The 23,353-nt window shown below is 41.7% G+C and overlaps 1 protein-coding gene across 1 annotated transcript in view; it reads right to left on the bottom strand.

Moving 5' to 3' along the window:
- LOC136436251 (neuronal acetylcholine receptor subunit alpha-10-like) overlaps nucleotides 1-19,124 on the bottom strand; it is a 29,111-nt gene extending 9,987 nt beyond the window's left edge. The window contains exons 1-2 of the mRNA XM_066430057.1: nucleotides 18,437-19,124; nucleotides 13,268-13,413 (exon numbers count right to left, since the gene is read on the bottom strand). Of these exons, the coding sequence (XP_066286154.1) occupies nucleotides 13,268-13,413; nucleotides 18,437-18,587 (297 nt within the window). The 5' untranslated portion in view covers nucleotides 18,588-19,124. The remainder of the gene's footprint in view (nucleotides 1-13,267; nucleotides 13,414-18,436) is intronic.
- Nucleotides 19,125-23,353: the final 4,229 nt, after the last annotated feature.

The following is a 23,353-nucleotide window of genomic DNA, read 5'->3' as shown; positions in this document are numbered from 1 at the left end:
TTTAGTGTTTTCCATAATATGACTCAAATACATGTAACATATGTAGTTAATTGTAAGTAGAACATCAAGAGAAAACATTTATGCAAATGAATACATAATTTGCATAATTGATGCAAAAGCGCCACAATTCATCTAATTGGTAGATGATAGGTCTGTCAATATTGCGACATGTGCAAGTTGGTTAAAGGTGTTCATGACCAAGCATATATTATGTAAATGTGTAAGTCATTTGCATAAACAGAATAGTTCATGGAGATATGAGGTCGCGGAACTCTTGTTTTCATCTGGGTCGAGTGGAGAGATAATTGAAAAGTGCATTTCCCAAGGGCACGACATTGGAGCCTGCTAGAGATTGCAACCTGGAACCCTCAGATTCCAATCTAACAGCCGGTGCTCTAACCACAATACCACCTTCCCGTATTACCAGATGAAGCCTCCACAAAACTTCTAGATGCCCTCCAGGTACTTTACATAACAGCTCCAGATAACATACAGCTAGGTCACGAGTACCTGCCCTCTAATCTCCAAGCAGATCCAACGGTTGCAAAGACCAGTTGGATACGGTCTTTGCAACCGTTGGATCTGCTTGGAGATTACCTGCCCTCCCCCATCCCTCACCGACACGTGCTCGTACTTTCTGCCCTAGCGCATTATGTAGATTTTCCACCCTTAGCTGCGCAGTAAAGGTCACAAACGTGTTGTGCATAGACTTGGTGCAGGTACTACGTGCCCTATAGCTAGAACTACTTAACCTGGCGGCACTTTCTCAGACATTTGACCCAGCGCCATAGCGTTCATCTGCCGTGCGCACTCCAGTGCTTTGAGTACACTGTCTTTCTGTTGTTAAGACTTTCGTCGACGTTTGACGTTTGAAGACTTGTCGACATTTCTAGTCCACATCAATGCCACATAAACTAACTTAACATTCAGGCAAAAGCTTTCAGATTGGGAATTTTCTCCGCAGAATATTTCATGTTACTTGCAGACACTGCATAACAACACCTGAGAATACAGTAGCTCATGTTGAGACGTCAGCTCGCACCCTTTGCTCGCACCTGTACTCCAGATTACAAGTTATAAGATCGTGTACTTTATGTTTGAGCAGAATTTAACCGCCAGTAAATTTACAACTTGTGCTGTTTTTCAGCGTGTGCGTGGGTGAATATATACATGTGCAGCAGACAAATCTACACATGTTCTTACACGTGGGTATACACGTGGATTATGCATGCGAAGCTGGTGTGTTACGCCGAATGGTGGTCATACCGGCTATGTAGATACAAATGAAGATACACACGTATGACAAACAAACCCATTCCACAAGACGGTGATCGCGCTACTTGCGACCTCGCTGTGACTTACATTGGATTTGTTTATCCCTTGACTTCATAACTGCATTATCATGCAAAATGTAAAAGTATGGCTGAAAAGACAGCAAAACGTATAAAGCGTAAAAAGAAATTCGTTCAGCGTTATGTCAAACCGCACAGTCGCAGGGCGGTCGCAGCGAGATCACCGCCCCAGTGGAATGGGGGTGTAACGATCCTTGCTACTGAACAGTGGTTTGTTTGTTTGTTTGTTTGTTTGTTTGTTTTGTTATACGTGTGTAGCTGTATATGTATCTATATAGCCGGTATAACCGCCTTTCGGCGTAACACACCAGCTTCGCAGGCATGATCCACTTGTATTCACACATGTGAGAACATGTGCAGTTGTTTCTGCTGTATATGTATATGTTCATCTACGCACGCGCTGAAAAACAGGAACAATAAATTAAACATAAAGGGTGGCTTACGTACGAAACACCTGTAAGACATACAATTACATACTGGTCAGCTTGCTTTGACGTTTGAAGACTTGTCGACATATTCAGTCCGCGTCCGTACAATAATGATAAGAACATTCGAGTCAAAGCCATCCTTCATGTTTATTGTTCACGTTCATAAGATAAGAACATTGGGGCAAAAGCTTTCAGATTGGGTCTTCTCCCCGCAGACGTACTACTGTAAATGCATTTAAGGTTGCGTGGTTTTTATTTCGCGCTAAGGGGAAAATGGAGTGCTCGCGGTGGTTTTAAGTTCGCGGCAGTGCTATAGTCACATACTGGTACAGTATTGGACAAAAATGTTTGTGGTGAAACGGTCGCTTCGAAAACCGCGAATATAAAACCACCGCGAACATTTCTGCATTTACAGTATTTTATTTTACTTGAGGACACTGCCATCTGTATTTCATATTAACAAATGAGAATGCGGTAGCTCACGTTGAGGCGTCTGTTCTCACACTTTGCTTGCAAGTTGTACTCCGAAGTTATTAAATCGTGTACTTTGTATTTGAGCAGAATTTGACCGCCACAAAACTTGCAATTTGTTCTAACACTCCTTGGTCCTGAACAGATGCTTTGCTTGTTATACGCATGAATCCACACGTGTGGTAACATGTGCATATTTGTCTGTTGTACATATTCATCCACGCACGCGCTGAAAACCCAAACACGCACGCGTTGCAAAAACGTGAACAATGAGTATAAAGGGTGACTTACACAACACCTGTCAGTTGTTTTGTAAGTGACCTACCGACACGACACGCTGGTGGGCTCTCTGCTCTTCCCCTCACTTCACCATCAGTGGATGCAACAAGAGTTCTCAGCTGGACTAAGGATTTCTTATGGTAAGATCATTCTTTACGTTGCGACACAGAAGAGATAATTTCAGTTGACGAAAGACTGTTGGCTGATGATATTGTGTGGAAAGATTCTGATTCAATAGAAAATCGCTCCGTATATAATACAATGCTAAAACATTTACATACTGTACAAAGTAGCAGCTCTGTCACTATATCACAATCTATTATTGTTCTCTTAACAAACGAGTGGATCCACGTGACGCTAATTTTGTAGTTCTACCTTCACCAGAAAGTTATGTTTTTGTAGTGTCTGCATGTATGTTTGTATGTGAATTAGCAGCATAACTCAAGAAACAATTGATGGATTGTTATGAAATTTGGTATGAGTTTAGATCTTGGTGTATCAAATAAATTATTAGATTTTGGGTCCCCTGAATTGAAAAAAAAAGGACTGGAAAAACCTCAGTAGCTCACCAGAGCAAAAATACGGATGCAAGATGATGATGATGATGATGATGATGATGATGATGATGATGATGATGATGATGATGAATTGATATGAATTATTCTAAGAGACTTCTTTGCATATCGTTTGCATTGTAATGAGACGAATTTACTTGGCAAAGGAATAGATTATTGAAATTCTAGTCCTTAGACTGTGACAGGGAGGTATATCTTGCAAAAACAAATTTTAGCATAATTTCATTTATTCATATCTGGCAGTAGACAAACACTGCAACAAAACATCTCATGAACATAATTACGCGTGGTGTACTGCGTGGACATCTGTCTCACAGAGAGGCAGACAATTAAGCACCGTCCCGACATGTGCGCTACCGAACAGCGGCTGCACACACGTGTCTACATTATGCGCGCAAACATACGGTGTTTTTTGGAAGGTGAATATAAAGCGTCTTTCCTCTCTGCAGGTCAAACGTGTAAAAGTGTTGTGGTCGCACGAGCCCCAGTCGCACGTCGCCTACCAGCCTTCCAGCCAAGAACAGAGACATCGGCGTGTACGACAAGTTCCTATTGTAGTTAGACTGTCATCCGTATCAACAAGCAACACCACAGCTAGTGCAACAACAAAGGTATTGAGATTCACGCCGAACTCGTACAAGGAAAGTAATCTCCACAAGCAGACATCATGGGCCATGCAACCGGCTGGATGCTGGCTAGCATAGTTGGAGGGGTGGTTAGTTTGGTTTGCGGTCTAATCTTAGCCATATACTATTTGATTGCTAAAAAGTGGCTAGTTGACCAACTTGTGAACAACATTACTGGTCAGCAAGGTGACAGTCAGGACGGCTATGTTGTTGATGGTCAGGGCGGTTCTTGTAATGGTCTGAACCCAGACTTGGAGTCGAACGTGTATGAAACTATTCCTCAAGAAGGAGCTGCGTACTATGCCACAAAGTTTTCGTGTGGTTTTGATGTGCCTCAATATCAGTTTCATGCAGGTGTTAATGCTAATATGAGTTCTGTAACTGCTCGAGATGCAGAGGGTTGTGAACATACCTACTGTAACAGAGAAGGTGATCCTTTCGATGAAATTGATACCATTAGTCCGTATGCCATTGCTTACATGGAGGACATTGTTTCTTCAGATGGCAACGAATGACCGTTCACTACTTAAAACGACCAACCCTTTCTCTTCTGTGAAGAAAATTTACGACTTTCTCAGCATACAAGACCTGTAGGCAAATTTTTGGTGTAATTTTGTCTGGTCTGTTGTAGTCGAGACATGGTTGGTGTTAATTAGGATCTGATAAAGTGCTGACTGTTCAAACTATTTGAATAGCATGACAATGGGTCATATCTAAGCTCTTTTATACATAAATGATTTCTGTGTTTATTACACTTAAAAGTGTTGTGCGACCAATTTTCAATTGGAATTGTAGTAGGATGACAAGTATTGAATGTCAACAAGAGCGTCACTACGATTGTATTTATATGTTACATCTGTACAGTGTAATGGTGCAACGTTGACTGATGGATATATATATAGACTATATCAACAATTTTATATTTCTACATTAATGAGTCTGTTGATGTCACACTCAGGAGTGACGTGCAACCAATTTTCAATTAGAATTGTACAAAAATGACAAGTATTGAATCTCAGCAAGAGCGTCAATACGATTGTATATATATATATATATATATATATATATATATGTTTCGTCTAAATACTGTAATGGTACAACGTTAACTGCTGCATTTAGATTGCATCAAAAGTTATCATACAGTTTATCATGGATGAATCATGCACCAATAAATAACATGATGAAATATACTGTCTGTGTGTGACATGGCAACAATATCATCCCTCAGTTCAGTTTATCCTCAATGAGGTGACACCGGTGTCGTCACAAATCCTTGTTCAGCCTGACAGAGTGAAGTTTATCATCCTCACGTCCAATGTCCTCCTCAATTACCTGCTAGCCTTTCATTCCTAACCTACATTTGTAGAAGTAAATTACATGGTGGTATGTATGACAAATTGGTGGCCTTTGAGCGGTCTGCACATGCCCATTTATATCACGGAGAAAGATTATGAATTAGCCATGGGGTCTGGGGAGAGGAAAGTACCAAGTCATCCACGCGTAATGAAATACGACTTTCAGACGCTGCAAGGTGACTGGGGTATTGATAAACACCGCAGGTTTAGTGATAGGCATCTACGTGTTCTAAAACCATTCATATCAAGCGGGGAAAGTCTTCATGGAGCATGGCCTTTCGCTTCATCCCCTGGTGACTTGCAGAACGGGGATAGGATTACACAAAGGGAGATCTATAACGTTAGGATTACTGCGTGAAAAGAGTTTCAGCGTGCCCCGAGCCGTTTGGTGCAGTGTTCAAGGACATAGTCACAAACTATGTTTAAAACTCCGGGGTTCAATTCAAACTGTTGGTAGACATAAGTGGAAATAGCAGTCACACCATTAATTCAGCACCAAGGACAGATGCTTGACCTGCAAGGCATCATGTAAATCATAACGGCGGATATTCAGCCAACAAAGCAGAAATTTCTCCACCTAGTAGTTTACCACAATATCAGGTCTGTATTGGCACTCACTCTCAACCATGCCAAAGTATAAGTTCATGCCGTATTTTCAGAATTTCACTATTACCAGACAGGAAAACACAATGAAAGAGGTCAGTGACCTCTTCCTTTTCACGTGTGACATGTGTAACAGGATATTGACTCTTACGGAGATTTGGAGTTTGGTACAGTGTTCAAGCAGCATAGTTACAAACAATATTTAAAAGTCTTGGGTTCCATTCAACTTTTTGGAAGACATTTACTGCTAGTGAGTGAAAATAGCAGTCACACAATCAATTCAGCACCAAGGACAGACGCTTGGCCTGGAAGGCATCACATAAATCACAAGGGATATTCAGCCAACAAAGCAGAATTTTTTTTACCTAGTAATTTACCACAATATCAGGTTTGTGTTAGTGCTCACTTTCAACGATGGCATAGTATAAGTCCATGTCGTATTTTCATAAATCCACCGTTACCAGGAACGAAAATACAAGAAATGAGGTCAGTGACCTCTTTCTTTTCACCTGGGTAACAGGATATTGACCCTTACACGTGAATCAATGACATAGGACAGCTTACAGCGGTACACCTTGTTGCATTGCATTAGCACACTGCGTATCTGATGCAGATGTATAGATTTCGGATGACAGCGCAGTGGAGAAAGCCGTAGTCTTCCATCTTCTTGTCTTATTGACGTGTTCTATAACGTGAAATAACGGGTAGATGACTGGCATTTAAGGAAGAGACTGTTTGAATCGCCGAGGCTTTAGGGAACTTAACAGTTGGAAAATCAAAATAAGCATGAAGACGCTGGATGCATATACTGTTCTAGAAAGACACATTTTGGGCAAATGTACCCATGGAACTGTCTTTCGAGACGTGAAAAACAGTCAATGTCAGTCAGATCCGCCTCCACGCTGTCTCAGTCAACCGATCGTGCATGCCCCCATTTTGCCACAACCTCCAAAAAACGACAACATATATCAAATACGTTATCACAAGCACCAAGACTCCCGCTGCAAGAATATTACTTAAAGTGCTCATGTCAAACCAAGTGGGAAACACTCAGACTGTACTGAACCAATCTCTCCCTCCTATCCTCACGCGCTCTCTTGACTGATACCTTTCCATTCCGCCACAAACCTCCGGAGAACGGCAGCATTTATCAAGTATGCAATCACCGGTACCACGGCGCAGCTCCGGGCGCGCTATCTGTCAGAAAGTATTACCTCAGGCGCGCACACGGCGGTCTGAGCGGGAAGTAGGACGCGTTTTGTCCGCCCTGCTGGGAATGATGTTTTTGAGAAGGTCGAAAGTCAGGCTCAAACATCAAACAAGAACGACTTTGTTGTTGACAATGACAATGAAGCTGTTACTGGTGATATTTTTACAGTGCTTATGATAATACATCATGACTTAATATCCAATGCACAAGCACTAGTTCAATTTATATATTTTATTCCCATTGAATGTCTAGAAGGCAAAACGATTTGAGTTTTGCTTAGGTAACTTTAGCATGTCTACTCCATAATCACGTGCACATGTACCACCCACTTTTTATCTGAATCCAAAAGGGAATGGCTTCTGATAGCCACACCTACTAAACACATAATGCATACCTAGTACACATCTGAATCACACATAGAACACATCTAGTGCACACCTAGTACACACCTTATACACACCTGATACACAATTAAAACATACCCACTACACCTAGTACACACCTAGTACATACTTATTACATACACATCAAACACCTAATCCACACCTATTACACACCCAATACACACCCACACACTCCTAATACACAGCTAATACAGACCTACTACATACCTAGTGCATACCTAATACACATCTAATACAAACTTCGTACATCCCCAGTTCACCCCCAGTACACACATAATGCACACATAATACACACATAATACACACCAGGACAGACACGTATGCTAATTCCCACACGGTCTGGAAGACATCAGAGCTGATGGAGAGGCTAATAAAATCACCGCCACGCCTGAGCAGCGCCGTCGACGGGTATCGTCGGTCTCCAGCCCGCCACATCATCACATGTCAGCGGGGGCGCGGTGATGTACACGTGAGGCATGGCTCCTGACGGCCGGGCGGCACGATTGTCTGACAGCAGAACTTAATTCAATGATCTGGCGTAGCACAAGCGGGAGCGAGAAAGCGTGGGGGATTTGAAGACGTCAAATACTATAAAAAAAGATTCGGCCGGATTGCACGACTGCCTGATAGCAGGGCTTTATTCTATAATCTGGTGCAGCACGAGTGACAAGAGAAAGCGTGGGGATTTGAAGACGTCAAATACTTTAGAAACTTCACGTCCCGCAAGTTTCAAGACAAAATCACTCATTTCTGACTCTGTGCACCCCAGATACACCCATAGCGTCCTAATGTAGTATATAAATCGTTATCGCTGAGTACAGCTGTTTTTGTCAAGAATTAGAAGACTAAAACACGAGCTAGCTGTAGCATAGCATCAGACTGTGCATATCTTATTAAGAACTGAAAAGTTTCTTGCCCATGCGTTAATAATGGTTCCTCAATACTCTATTCAGCCTCGCGCAGGTAGAGGTCAGAGAAGAAAGGACATCGTGGACATGAATTGTGGCGTTACGCGGTGTGTATATGATGGAAAGCCAACCCTGTCCCTTGTGTTTGATCCCCGCGATATTATAAAACACGAGATGACGAATGAGAATATGAAACACACCTCCAGCGCGACCAGAGAATGTATAGCGCCGTGTGGTCAGACTCTGTCAGTGAGATACTGAAAAAAACACAATCTAGGCTCATGATTGGCATCGTGTAATATTTTTTTGCCATTCCTTTTTGAGTAACTATTGTCGTATATTCTTTGCTTGGGGATTCTTTTATTACAGAAAAAGTAAAAGCTATCTTGCAAATAGCTTCGGCCCACGGCCCTCCCATATGTTTTGGACGTCAAGCCATTACAGAAAAAGATCTTGATGAAACAAGCGGGAGATGGCAGCCTATGAAATCCTATCATTTCATCGTATAGTCTTTCACAACACTTACCATTAGCAAGATGATGTCGTTTTCACTATCATCGTGTATTGTTTGCTTGGGGATACTTTATTGCAGAAAATATCGTGATAAAACACAGGGGAGATGGTAGCTTATAAAATCCCTCTCCTAAAATCATTCTTTTGTGCAGTATTTTACAAAACTTAGCCATTGGCAATACATATATAGCTTTCACTAAATTGCTATGTAACCGTTCTGTCTGTATGGGCTCACCTTTATCGTTCCCTACGGGACCTTCTATATCGTAAAATATACAAACAACGTTTCCGTCCCTACCCGAGGTTAATAGGACCCGACACGGTGAGTTAACCGCGCGTGCTGTTTTGTGGCTCGGACCCAATCGCCTGTCTGTGTCAATAGCTACAGAAGGCGCCTCTACGCGCCATAGACGGGCTGCGACTCGAGTTGACTCCTGTGGCTTATGCGGTGTCAGAAAAGGTTGAAGTTGTTGAAAACTTGAGCACGTCCAAACCTGAGAATGTTTATCTTATCACTGCGTTGGATGGCAAACATTCGACATGTTGTTGAATTTTCTACTCTCCAAGCAGAGGTTGGTGGGGAAGATTATGACCTTTTCATCATATGCCCCGTTTTTTGTCCGCTGTCCCTACCATGATAAAAAGGTCACAATCTTCCCCACCAACCTCTGCTTGGAGAGTAGTATTTTCAAACCCTACACACTACGGTGCGAATATAGGATTGGCTATGTTTGTTGATGTTAAACTTAAGCTCAACGTAAATAGAGGCTGTTTCATTTAATATCTTTCCCGTCTTTGCGGACTAAATGAGGTATGTCGTGACTCTCTGGAAGACCTGCCACGGGGTTATAAAGATTTCTACAAGTTTCCAGTAGTTAAACTGCACAGCATATAGTTCTACCGATATTGAAGCGACATAAAATTGTCGAAATATCGCAAAGACGTCAATGACGGAAGACGGAAACTACGTAGTGTATGACCCATAAAGTACCGTACGGACGCAGGTTTCACTGGGACTCAAAGTACAACTAGTGTAAGTACGTACTTACACAACTCAAATATGCAAGTGGTACCTTGAGTCCCAATATTTGGATGCGCATTAGCCTGCCGAGAAATATATGGCCCCGGATCCGTTCGGATTCTTCCGGATCTTAGGTTCCGGATCACGTCAGGATACTTCAGGATCCGAGGCAGTGCAGTGTTTAGCATCCGTTACTGGCCTTATTTATTTCACATCACGTGGCTAGGGGTGACCTTTTTTCACGGAGTCGAACTTCACTTGGTTGCAGATTACACGGAGCCTCTAGCCATGGGCCGAACGAGCGCCGAATGTCCAACCTGTTGTAAACACACCCATTTCGGGCGAACTTCAATCAGTAAACGTAATGATTTCCTGTGTGTCGGGTTGTTCGTGTAATAGGAGCAATCTCTGAAGTGGGAATAGGAGACGATTTTGTCGGGACTAGCGGCGTGATGTGCTCCGGGTCATCTGATGGAACTAATATTGCAGCAAAATCTAATTTTGAAGATCCGAGTGAAAATGTGTCCCTGAAGCGTGGAAGGAATACCAGGGTTGGCAAGCTGTGCTGGTAGTCAAAACAGACTTGATTATTTATTACATTTATTTAGTTCTGAAAAGAATTCTTGTCAGAAAACGGGATAGTTTTGAAATATGGGATGATTTGTATTTGCAAAGTTATTTCATCAATTCACCAAAAGAGACATCTGAAAATCTATTACTAGCACCCCTTTATCCCATTAATTCACTATAAGAAGACATATTAATGACCTAAGAGGTTTTAAAAGATTGTCATATAGTGAAATAATGGGATACGTTTTGTGACCGTCGTTATCCCGTGTAAAAGTGGTTATCACGGTTTCCGATTGAAGTAATTTTTTGAACTAAAAAATGGATAAATAGCTTGAGCTGTTGACACGGGTGGATGAAGATTGAACCATAATGTCTATCTTAAGTTCATTACGCTACCTAATCTGATATTTTCCATATTTGATACTTGATTCTTTTATATTCTAATTATATGATACTTAAATGTTTTGAAAATATATTTCATTTGCGCAAGAACAGTTGTTAATGTGATATAGGGTGACAAATTTATTAGCTATCAAGCGCTTGGATTCCCTTGCTCAGTTGTATTATTTCTTTGCTTATTCCAATTACTTGTCATGTTGAAAATAAACAATAAACAAATGATCTGGAATTGTTTTGTTTGATTGTTTACGCTGTGCCTCTGAACTTAAAGAAAAGAAACGTGGTTGTCTCATCGCAATATCAAACCAGCTACTATAGACTAATACACATAGAATGGGATCAGCCACATAGATGATACAATTGCACTTATACAGGATCAGCCTTTGTCTTAAACTTCAAAATTTCAAGATGCTGTATTCATCCTCCTTACTGGCTGGACTTGAACAATTATCTACATTTCAGTTAGAGTTCGACTTTCGTAAGCTAAGAATAGCAAACATACAGAGTAAAGGTTAGGATACGATATCTATTCCAAACTTTATAACTAACTGTGACACAGAAGTTAGTGTTGTGCGTCACATGGAACACAGTCGGTATGAACCCACACATCTTAATGACACAAAACTAGAGTGGGGAAAGTAAGCTGACAAATCGTCGAGCTCGAAGAAGAAAGATTGAGAGGAATGACTATGCACCTATGAAGCCTGGGGAAATGAGGACGGCTCTATAAATGTGATTTTCCACGGAAAGCGGGACAGCCACGACAAAGCTGTTTTCCTGTATCATAAGTCATGTCTTATCGATGTGAGCTTTATGTGCCGACAGCATCAAAGAACTAAAGCCCAATGAGCTTTTTTACAGAGTGAGGTATAAATCGAAAAATCCAGTAGGTCATCGTCCTGCATTGTCCCACTAAACAGGACAATACATCGATTACTGACGATTTTCAGTTGGTATTGGGTGTTCAGCATTTTGTCGAAATGACAAATTTTCCGTTCAGAACATGTATATAAAGTAATATCATTCGTTTCTTGGGATAACGCGCAACATAACGAACAGCATTAGCTCCTAAAACAACAGAAGCTAATTGAGTCATCAGCATACAACCTTGTCTTGACTTACTATTCTATTGAACCATCTGAAAATGTATTCACTTTACAACATATTTATTCAGAGTTTTTGTTTAAAACCTGGTTCTGCCAGATCATTCCTGACGAAAGATAGCGGATGCTGTCTGAAACGTCTGACTGTTTCAAAATTTTATCCAGTTGCTTGAGTAACTATTTTTGCCGTATCATTTGTCTGTACTTACTTTATTTTGCAACAGTATCACATATCGAAAGAAAGACCCCATCGATCAACCCAGCAGTATAACGGGATCAATGAGGCGGGTCATACATAGAGAGAACCATCTTGTCTAACGTACCAAATGGAAGGATGGATTTTCGGATTGATCTCTATTTGCTGCACAGAAATTCAATCGTCCACATGGCGATGGGATATCATCATTGCATAGTCTCCCCATCTATATGCAGATGACCATACTAAGACCAGTAATGGACTGAACCCACAGTTACCTCGAGAGTCACCGCATTCGTTCGTTCATCTTACGCATCAGATACAGCAAAAACGGACTCAGCCATTGCCATTAAGAACGTGCTATGACCTGTGAAGCCGATCTAAATTACTTTTATTACCCCCGAGAAAGAGGTTCACCTCCGTCTGGGGTATTGTGCTTGGTTGTGCGTGTGCCTTTGCGCCTATATGACTCAAGATCCTTTTCATGGATTTATATGAATTTTGGTATGTGGGTAGTTATTGAGGTCCCGGAGAAACGAGACGATTATGGGACCCCTAGCAGTATTTTCATGTACTGCAGGCCGACACCCCCTTGCTGAAATCTCCGAGTTCAACATGCCAATATTTTCAACAATCTAGGGTTGCCACATTTTGGCCGTGATAACGTTCGACGTGGGGGGTTCCTGCCAGGGTGATATTTCGGGTTATCACGGGCTTCTACTTTTATCACACGGGTTTCCATAGTATTATTCGAACGCACTTCGCGTGCCAAAATTTGAATACTGGACTCAGACGTTGAAATCATACTCGCGGTCGGAGATGATACCTCGAGTGATACGTCATACAGACTTGAATAAAGAGGACAGCCATATAATAACAAATCTCGTCTTAATTCACATGAAAGAAAAACGGTGAAACGCTTCGCCCAATCCAACTTTTAACGGTGCCCTTCTAAGTTTTGGCGTCGATGGCCCAATGGCTAGTCTATTGGACACACTAGGGAAAGGCACGGAATACAACTTTCCTTACTCCATCCAGGTGTAAATGTGCTCCTGACTTCGGTTGGGAAGGTAGAAAGCGCTGGAAGGAGAGGGATGGACTCTGATTTCCAATACCGTGCCGTAGACACCGTACGTGGATTAAAAGCCCACGGCCTGAAAAGTTTATGGGCCTACCTTTACCTTATGTCTAAGTCGACAGGGTTATGTTGTGCACGTACCATGTCTATGATCTGTGATATATTAGTGCACGTACCATGTCTATGATCTGTGCCAGCGCCACCCCGAACGTGACGTCGATGGGACGGGACGTGTTCCGGACAGGCCGGATGGACGAGGTGTAGTTCTTGAACAGGTCAGTCAACAACTTCCGGGCGAACTCACCGGACGCACTGTCCACTCCTACAGAACAAGGACAGAAAAAAAGGGAAGAAAGAAACGTACATAATACTTACATGCCTACATATATACAATACATATGAACGATTAATTCCCTGACCAGTGCGAATGACAGTTGACTACTGCTTCATACCTTATTCAAAATTGCTGTCTTTTACAGGCTTTGACCTTTGTAGTTACCAAATCTGTGTGATTGATGCTTTGTTTCACTACATTTAACAAGATTCATCAGACGCGCTGTACGCACCTGCACAGAAAGAAAGAAAAATACATACATAAATGCATCCAAACGAAAAATGTATTCTTGACCACCGATACCGTACGCACAGTTTCCTCCTTTGCCCATGTACAATGAACACTTACTGAAGATGCTGATGCTGAAAGTAGGTGTTGTTTGATAAGGCTAGCCTATATTAGATGGTAAATGGTATATCCTAATGACTGCATTCAATGTTTCAGTGCCTCCCAAAAGACGGAAGATCGATACAAACTTGGTAAGCCGTCTTAAGTGTTGTTTTATATAAGTGAGAACTGAGTCATAGACTTTAATTTTGAATAAAGTAACGTTTTATACTGCGTGAAACAGCCTGTGTTGGCAACCCTTGGTGTTGGTAACTACCAACTCGGCGTGATTGATGGTTTACCCTACATTCTGGGAAAGTTTGTACTTAAAAGTATCTCCGCTGCTTGCACGGTGCTCTACTTTACGACTGCGCATCCCTGGTGCGACGGTTTTATCACCGTTTTACAACCACCTGCCAACTTTATGTATGAGCACTGTAACTGCTACCGATGCATGGTGAGAACACTGTTGGCGCTTTGCGTTAAATGTTGCAGTCTGATAAAGCGTTCACTCATAGTCTGAATGCTAATCCTCTTGATTTTCTATGATCATGGTTGTGCTTTAACAAGGATATCAATAAAGCAAACATCAGCTTTGTTCGCTGACAGAACTAGGTAGGAATTATCTTCTTTCCAATTAAGTCCCATCGTCTGACGCATCCGTCAAACACAGGCGTCAGTGCCACTGTTTCTGCTACATTATGTGAAGGCTGAGAAAACTTCCACTTTCTTTGGTGTCCCGGGTTCTCTCTTTCTACATTAGGCACCGTATCTATCTTGCAAGAAAGGTGATGGATAGTAAGAGTTCTCTGCTGTGAGAATTCAAACTAAAACGTCCTCATGGCATGTAATCATTGTCAGCGGAAAACTGGAAAACATTCCACAAGAGAAAGAAGTGGATGTGCACGATTAGCTGCTGTCATCTAAATTCATATGATACCCATAATGCGCTGGAGACGGAGCCAATAATATTCTGACAATAAAAAGATGATGAAAACCTCAACGCAATTTCAAATGTCCGCCCAAATGCCGTTCGAGCGCTCCAAACATTTGATTAGATTATTTAATCAAAAGCTTAAGGGACCGGGCCAGCTCTTGCAGTTTATCACATCCATGCTCTGAACCTCCCGGGTGTCGTGGTGTCGCACAGAAGTACATTTATTAGCACGGTTTTCAATATCTAACCTCTTGTGGACGGTAGCAATTTATAGTCGAACTGCGTCCTTAATGCATCACGGTATCAGTGGCAAACTGCTGTGTCTTTTTAATACTCCCATTTTACTAAAGACTGCGATCAAATTTGACAGATCGCTTAATACATGCTGTAGATAAAAAGTATTTTTCCAACGTTTTGTGTGTTTTGTTGTCTTTAAAATCATACCTTTTCATCTTGCCTACCTACCTACCTACCTAGTCCCTTGACCTCCGGGTCGTTGAGGGGACAAGGTAGCAGTGAAGATGGAGATCTGTCTCCAGGCTCGTCTGGTTCTTGCAGCAGCCAGCCTTTCAGACAGGCATCTTGCATTATATTTCAATTATGAAATAAAGAGTGCAAATACAATTTCGGTCGCTGTACGGTCGCTGTCTAGTGGAAATGGGCCTTATCTACTTGAATGTGGTGTTAAAATCTGGTAATGGACAATGTTGCTGACAAGATGCCTATCACACTGAATACTGTCTCTCTGCTTTAGGGCGAAAAACAAGGTTTTACAAGGTTTTACGACGTTGGTACATATGGGAAGAATGGCTGGTTGAGTCACATGCTGATAAAATTTCGTTCACTTGTTTGTTGAGAATTCTCTTGAAGGTGTATCTACAGAGGGAATACTAGCTGGTACGTGATCTGCGTACGATTTGTTGTATTCACACAGCATGCTCTACTCCATAGTTTTATAGTGGATAGCATTGCCTTTAGTCAGTTAGGTCAATATGATGGCATGAGAATATGGCAGTCTTCTTACACTACCCATTATCAAGCCAAAACATGGGAAACACATTGCAAACGTATCATACATATGGTGAAATCAAGCATAATATACGTTTCAGCAGTTCATATATGCATAACCAACATAACCGCCATTGGCAGTTCATAACCATCTGTTATTACCATCATATGTGTTATTCTATGGTGTATTCTAATTGGCTTGATTTGAATGTAATTCGTTAATAGCGGCCCTTCATTTATGTGGTTGGGATGGAGCCAAGTCACGCTGCGGAATCCTGGGTGAGACAGTTTTGATCCTGCGTAGCGATATAACGTCTTTGAATAGCTTACGATGTGACTTTCAGTTCCCATTCAGGCGCGATTATACACCGGGTAAGCCCCAACTCCACTAGATGGCGATCGCGCTGTGCTCCCCCCCCCCCCCCCGAAAAAGTTCCTCTATGGTACATGGTATACTGGAATCCTTCCGATGACCCTTGTGCGCTCCTCTAGGGACCAAAAACTCAGATGTCAGAAACTTTTATGAGCGACCGAGGATTTGACAGATCACTCAACGAATTCCATTGATAGGGAACTATTTTTGAAACGTTTTGTATGTTTTATTGTCTTTTAAGTCATACTTTTATATCTTGCATCATGTTCAAACTATGAAATGAAGGGTTACACAAATCCAATTTAGGTCACAGCTAGGTCGCAGCGCGATCGCCGTCTAGTGGAATTAAGCCCCTGCCACACTTGTGCGTATAAACAAGCCCGCATGAGTTGCGTATTAACATGTTTTTAGTGTAGGTTAAGTTTGCAGCCGAAGAATTTATTTCTTTGGTTTGATAACTGGACTCCTCGAAGGTGGGTCAAAGTAGAAAACAACTTCCTCCACGCAAAATTTACTTAAACCAAAAAAAAGTTACTGCGGAACTCATGCGCACTTGAATATACAAGCGTGACAGGGCCCTCTTGAACAGCTCAGGATGTGACTTTCAGCTCTCATTCAGGCGCTATTATACACCGTTAATGAGACGTCGGTTTCAGACAGGCGGAGAAGGCTAATGTTTCCCATCTCATTTGTCTGATGGCTTTCAGCAAAGGGTGGAGCGATAATGTCTTCAGTAATCTGACTCGGTGACGAGCGTGAAATGGGCCTGAGGACGACACGGCCTGTCAGGCGGAGTAATCTCCGACGCCCATGTTGGCATCATGGCATCAATCTTCTGAACGCAGCAGGAAAGGATCTAGAAAATTTTGTTTATACCCCAATTCTACTAGGACGGCCCTCTCACCGTGTGCTCTACGTGACGTATAATTTAACAGAGCGCTCAACGAGATAAAAAGCGACTATTTTTACGCTTTGTGTGTTTGGTCCAGTCCAGTCATGAAGTCAAGGGTTACACAAATCCGATTTAGATCGCGGCCAGAGCGCAGCGCGATCACGGTCTGGTGGAATGGGGGCCTTACTAAAAGTTTGTTTTTCGGTACTGTACGGTGTCTTTTCTGATATGTTGATTGTTTTCATCATGACAATTTCTTTTAAGGGTTTTGCGGTAGTAGTGCCAATCCATGGAACGTGACAGAAATAAAGATGATATGGAATAATTTCAGACATTTTACACGAAACGATTCATCGGGGGAAAACATTCAGTGCGGAATGATGCAGAAAACTGTTTACTAAAAGCTTGTTTCGGAGTACTTTTATGGCGTGTTTCTAATATGTTGATAATCTTCATTGAAATATTTTAACAATGTTTTGAGGTAATATTGCCGAGGATCGTGAGAAGAATAAAAAGAGGTGGAATAACTCCAAACATCCAGAAAGTGTCTCATCATTGTTCCTATCCATTGAATTTTCTTTACATTCATGAAAGATATTGTGTTCGTACAGTGGTAAATGATATGACAAATATGTCAAAGTAAACGTAGTTAGATAAGAATCGCTAAGCACGGAAACCATAGAACTGTCTTCATTCGACTGGGAAAGCCGCGGTAAACATCATCCATACTCATTACCATCCTGCTCTTCCTAGTCGTAATCATTACAGCTCATACCTGAGCAAGTGAGGTCTATGTATTTTCATTATTTTCTCTATCATCATATTGCAAAAGAATGAATACTGATTAGAATCTGCTGCCATTATTACCCATTAGACCAAATAGTCTTAACTTTTAAGTGACGAATGGCCGACATCCATTCATGTTGGAAATCAAATCAAATCCATTCATGTTAACCTACATTTCTTAGATTAACCCCGTAACACTGATTTGGCCAAAATAGAAATATGATTTCCTCGCTGCTTCTATATCCATGACAGATGGAACTTTTTAACGAGATAGACATGAAATACCCCCAGAAAACGTTTTCAGTCGACATCGTCTAGAGCATTACCAACGTGAAATTGATCGTTTTAACTGAATACCGTATAAGACTTCTCGCACAATGGACGAATGAGAATCAGTGTGAAAGGATGTGCTACATGTAGCAATGAATACTTTGTTTTAGTGGGACTATGGATAAGATCTCTTAACCATTGAGCCGACAAATGAGATCTATGATAGGTATAAACCCTGTTTTTATCTTATCTCAATATGCAGATAACAACCTGATCGTTGCCTGTACGATCTTGCTCATCAGTCCTGGGGTACGCAATGACTAAAAGCCAATACGGTAACATCATTCGTTCAATCTAGGTGTACCATTTATAAATGATTCCAGTGAAATACATTGCTGATTTGTGAAGAAGAACCTACCTTGGCAAAGGAACCCCATGATGACTGCTGTGACTAACCACGGTAGACACTGGTTAATTTTAGCTCTGGTCCTTCTGTGGCTCATCCTTCTCCTTCTGTGTGCTCTTGGTTTCCCTTGTTGAGAGCCTCTACGCGACATCCACAACATCATCGTACTGAACTGTGCTGTCACGGCCAGGGCAGCGAGGTGCAGTCTTCAGATATTAAGTCGAAGTGGACAGCATCACAGGTAAGTAACTTCGAAGCAGCAATCCCCTCACAAAGCAGATATACCTCGAAACGAACAAGTTGCAGACCTCAGCTTTATCCCGTACAACGAAGCCGATATCATCCTCACATAACTGAGTAAAACTGTGTCTTCCGGCTATATGTTTTCCTCTTCCTCGGACACTATTGTAATGTGAATCACTGTAACCTCAACAGGAAAATAGGCACTGAAATGTCACTGTGCGATAACCAACTTTCTGCTGACGCAATGGCAAAGTAGGTAGGAGATCTCAACTACATCCCCATAAAACGAAACTGCTTCTGCCTGGATTGTGCGTGTACTACATGTACAGTAAAGCTCCGGCACAAAGTACAGACGGCCCAACCGCTGCGGTCCGCAGGGAGGCTGCAGACGTGCGCTGGGATCATCAACCAGTCCTGATGCGGGAACACTTCTTCACTGAACACATCACAAATCACCGCCCGCGAGTTGTACGTCATCGGATCGCGCTCAGCCAACCGTGGACGGGGACATCTCACGTGGACAGAAACGTGCGGTGGATGTAATGGCGAAGTTTTAAAACTACCTACATGCAAACTTAGCTGTTAAGATTCTAGGTTCTTATAGGCGATACATTTTACGACACATATGCGGCTTGCCAGTGGTGAAATAGCACCTCTTTGTTCATATTGCCTTGGCTTTATCTACAAAGCACAATAAGAATGGTATGTGGGCATATATATTGACGAAGTTAGAAAAAAAAGCTACACGCAAACTTAGCCGTTAAGATTCTAGGTTCTTACAGTCGATAAATTAGACGGCACATATACCTCTATGTTCAAACTGCCTTGGTTTTAACTACATAGCACAACAAGAACGGGTTGTGAGCGCAATGACGAAGTTTTTAAAAAAATGATACAAGTAAACCTAACTGTTAAAATTCTCAATACCCAACGGTAATCAATTTGACGACACATGTGGTTTCAGGTAAAATAGCATCTCTGTGTTCCAGCCATCTTGGTTTTATCTACAAAGCACAATAAAAACAATATAGTCAGCAATATAGCTTCTATTGGCCCTTATTACACTCGGAGTCACAAAATGTAGAAACGTTTGTGTAAGAGCTACAATTCATCTTGGTGTCGACAATTCACAACGTCTTTCATACAAAGTCATGTGAGGAAACTTTAATTTCCGGCTCAGCTTTACCAGGTATGAGATCTCAAAGTGATATTTCTTCTACCTTCGTCATCCGTACGCAAGGGCGTCATCCGTACGTATCTTAATAGTGAGCTTCGTATCTGTGGTCTGGCTTTATTGCAAGTATTCATCTTGGTATGAATATGTGAATATATATTCATCATCCCTACCCTGTGAGAGTTAATACCAGCATTGTGGAAGATGTACATATTCCGAAACAGGAAATTTGGTCAATAGACGGTCATACCAATGCTGATGTTTTAAAATCTCTTATCGTATTGTTGTCAAAACTGGATAAAGAATTGAAAATAAAATCAATCTACACAGCATTTCATACATCATACTGTATGTACATGTAACATTGATCATCATGGTCATCATCCTGAGGCTGTCGCTGAGCTGAAGCATCCATGGGGTAAAGCCTTACGCAATTCCTTCAGGTGACCCGAAACATTTCCAATGAAGGAATAACTGACGCGGAACAATTCTGATAGACAGGATAATGTCCCTGTAGGCATTGGCGTGCGTGCTTCATTTGTGCACTTCAAACTGCACCGTTTATTGTGCCGACATTCACGTTTGCTACATGTAAATGCTTTAATGTGCGGTGGATTTTTCAATCGTTGATCGCTCGTTCTCATTTAAAATCTAAATGTAAACATTTCGTAACTTCCGTTACCGTCTGAAGTAAGAAGTTTCTGAAATTAGGATATGCCACATATAAGGTGCCAAAATGTTGTTTTTAAAAGCCAGAAAAGTTTTAAGTCGTCGTAAAAACGACAGTTTGGCATCTTATATGTGGCAGATATCAAATGTCAGGAACGTCTTACTTCAAACGGTAACGGAAATTACAAAATGTGTACATTTGAATGAGAACGAGCGTGATATCTCCTTGGTTTTCGGCGTTTCTGGATGTTTCTGTTCTTGTGTGTCCGTAGTGATTTGAATGCACTGTTACTGGAGTTTCAGAAAGTGAGTGAGAAGATGGTATGAGTGCAAAGGTCGGACTTGCGGGAGGGACGGAACGAAGTCGTTTATCTGTAGACATGACAGACATTCCAGGTCATGGGGTCAATGGAAGAGCCTACTGTGTGCCTGTGTTTTTGCAGTTATATAAACTAGTTCAGTAATTATAACCTTCACTGAATAATGGCAGAAAGGGATCAACGGAAGGATGAATACATTGCATAATTGACTACTAACTACATTGTACAATCATGAAACAAGACATGTGAGAAACTCTGACTATTTCACGATCGTTCAACTCTCGTTTTATCAGCTTCTCTAGGGTTAGGGCAGCCTAAGTCTGTATCAGTCTCCTGCTAACTAGTTTGATCGATCGCAATCACCGTGTTGATATACGCTGCTTCCCAATGCACGCGTTCCAAAGAGATACAGGGCCCTAATCCTGACACAGACGCGTCCTCCCAAGAAGAGCACCAGACGGCTCGACGTCACCGTTAACTACCCTGGCACCACGTAGGATTAAAACCAACCTCGGGGGCTGCACATCAAATTGATCGTTCAACGTATAGACCGTTTGGTACTTTGAACAGAAGTGAACACTCATATCTACTATATGGAGATTTGGGGATTCCTTAGGACTCGAGGAGAACAATCAAATGAAATTTGAATGTGTAGAGTCAGGTGGCAAATTGAATGATGACTATAGTTTGGAAGACTGAACTAACAGTTCCTCTACGAGTATACGCTTTAACTTGCTTAGTTGATTCAAAAGTTTGGGAATTCCTGGGGACTCGAGGAGAAAAATTGATTGAAAGAGACAGGTGGCGAATTGAACAATGATTATATTTTGGAAGACTGAACTTAACATGGGCTTCTTATTGTGAATATCCTTTTATTGCTTTCTAATTGATTCAAGTACAGTTGGGAGATAGAGGTTTGTTTCTTAAAACGACGCCTTCCTAGCGAAACATTCAAACAAAATAAGGACTAATTTACAGTGCCACGATTTAGTTAAGGAAGACAAAGACTGACTATGTTTTGATATGCTTAAGATGAAACCCTCTGTGTAGCACAATTTACTCTACATTTACCTCTGCAGGGTATTGATATGGTCTTGACTGCTTTTTTCTGCTCTGGCGCTGACGTATGATACAGGGCAAAACTGGCAACCTCTAAATCAGCACGGGCAAGCATTGCAGTCACGTTACGCCATTGAAATGACAAGAACATCAGGCTGAAAAATTCAGAATTACAATTGCAAGTCTTTTCATTCGCAGGGTTGTTGTTATGATTTCATTTCAATCAGTGACAAATATTATCCAATAATGATGGACTGTAGCCATGGTGATTACGCATCACTATCAGCTCAGCAAAAGATCAACCAATGAATCACTCTCCTCTGAAAGTCCTCATCCTACCTGATAATCGATACATTTTTTGTCCATTGTGCACGTTTGAGATTTAAAACCGGTGAACAGAAAGTGATGAGTCAATCGGCAATCAAATGAACCAATTTTCCGTCATTGTAAAATGTCAAACAGTCGCACAATGGACACATTTGTGCCACGTTTAAGATTTAAAACAAAATTGACCATTCACGGCAATCAAAATGAACCTATTTTCCTTGCCGGTAAAATGTCAGCTAGGTCATAGGATGTGCCCATCTTAACTCCATATGTTGTCATATATAGCGCAACGTAAAACTAGGTCAGCCGGCAAATTACGGTATTGCGAGGCATAGAGGTGACCGCCGAGATCCCATCATTGCCTCTTAAACAAGGTTAATAGACTGAAGTGCGAGAATTGAGTTGTTTTTATCAAATCTCATGGCGTCGACTGGCCGAGTGGCTGGGCTGGCGGACACGAGATGGAGAGGTCACGGGTTCGATTCCTGGCACGTTACACGACTTTCCTCCCTCCATCCAGACGTAAAAGTTAAATGGGTACCTTACTTCGGCTGGGGAGGTAAAGGTAGTGGAAGGAAAGGGATGGGCTCCGCTTTCCAATACCCTGCTCTAGACACGGTGGATAACAACCCACTTCCCCTACTGCCTCAAAAAGGCTATTAGACTACCTTTGCCTTTATCTTCTTTTTTTGAAATCTCAAAATAGGTAGAAGTCAGTAGTGGATATATTGAGTCACTACAGGTCGGGGTGCAAATTGAGTATATCATACAACACTTAGTTGGAATCAATAACTCTCCACAAATTGCAACCAAAGCTCTAAGATCTAACAACACGGCTCACGGCAAGCCCACTCTCATCAATAGCTAGACAACCCACTCCCCCTAAGACTGGTCGTCAATGATAATCAAAGATATACGTGAAGATCATATCTTAAATGATTGTGCGACCCCTTCCCATTAAACTGCGATCGCTGAGCGACCGTACAGCGACCAAAATTGGATTTGTGTGATCCTTTATTCCACGATTGGAGTACGGTTCCAAACCCATAAGTATGATTTGAAAGACAAAAAAACACAAAGCGTAAAAACAGTCGAGTCGTTCTTTGTCTATGAAATTCGTTGAGCGATCTGTCAAAT

Source organism: Branchiostoma lanceolatum, chromosome 6 (genome assembly GCF_035083965.1).
Source record: "Branchiostoma lanceolatum isolate klBraLanc5 chromosome 6, klBraLanc5.hap2, whole genome shotgun sequence".
Lineage (NCBI taxonomy): Eukaryota > Metazoa > Chordata > Leptocardii > Amphioxiformes > Branchiostomatidae > Branchiostoma > Branchiostoma lanceolatum.
The sequence above is the reverse complement of the archived record's forward strand: the minus strand, read 5'-3'. Positions and strand labels throughout refer to the sequence as shown.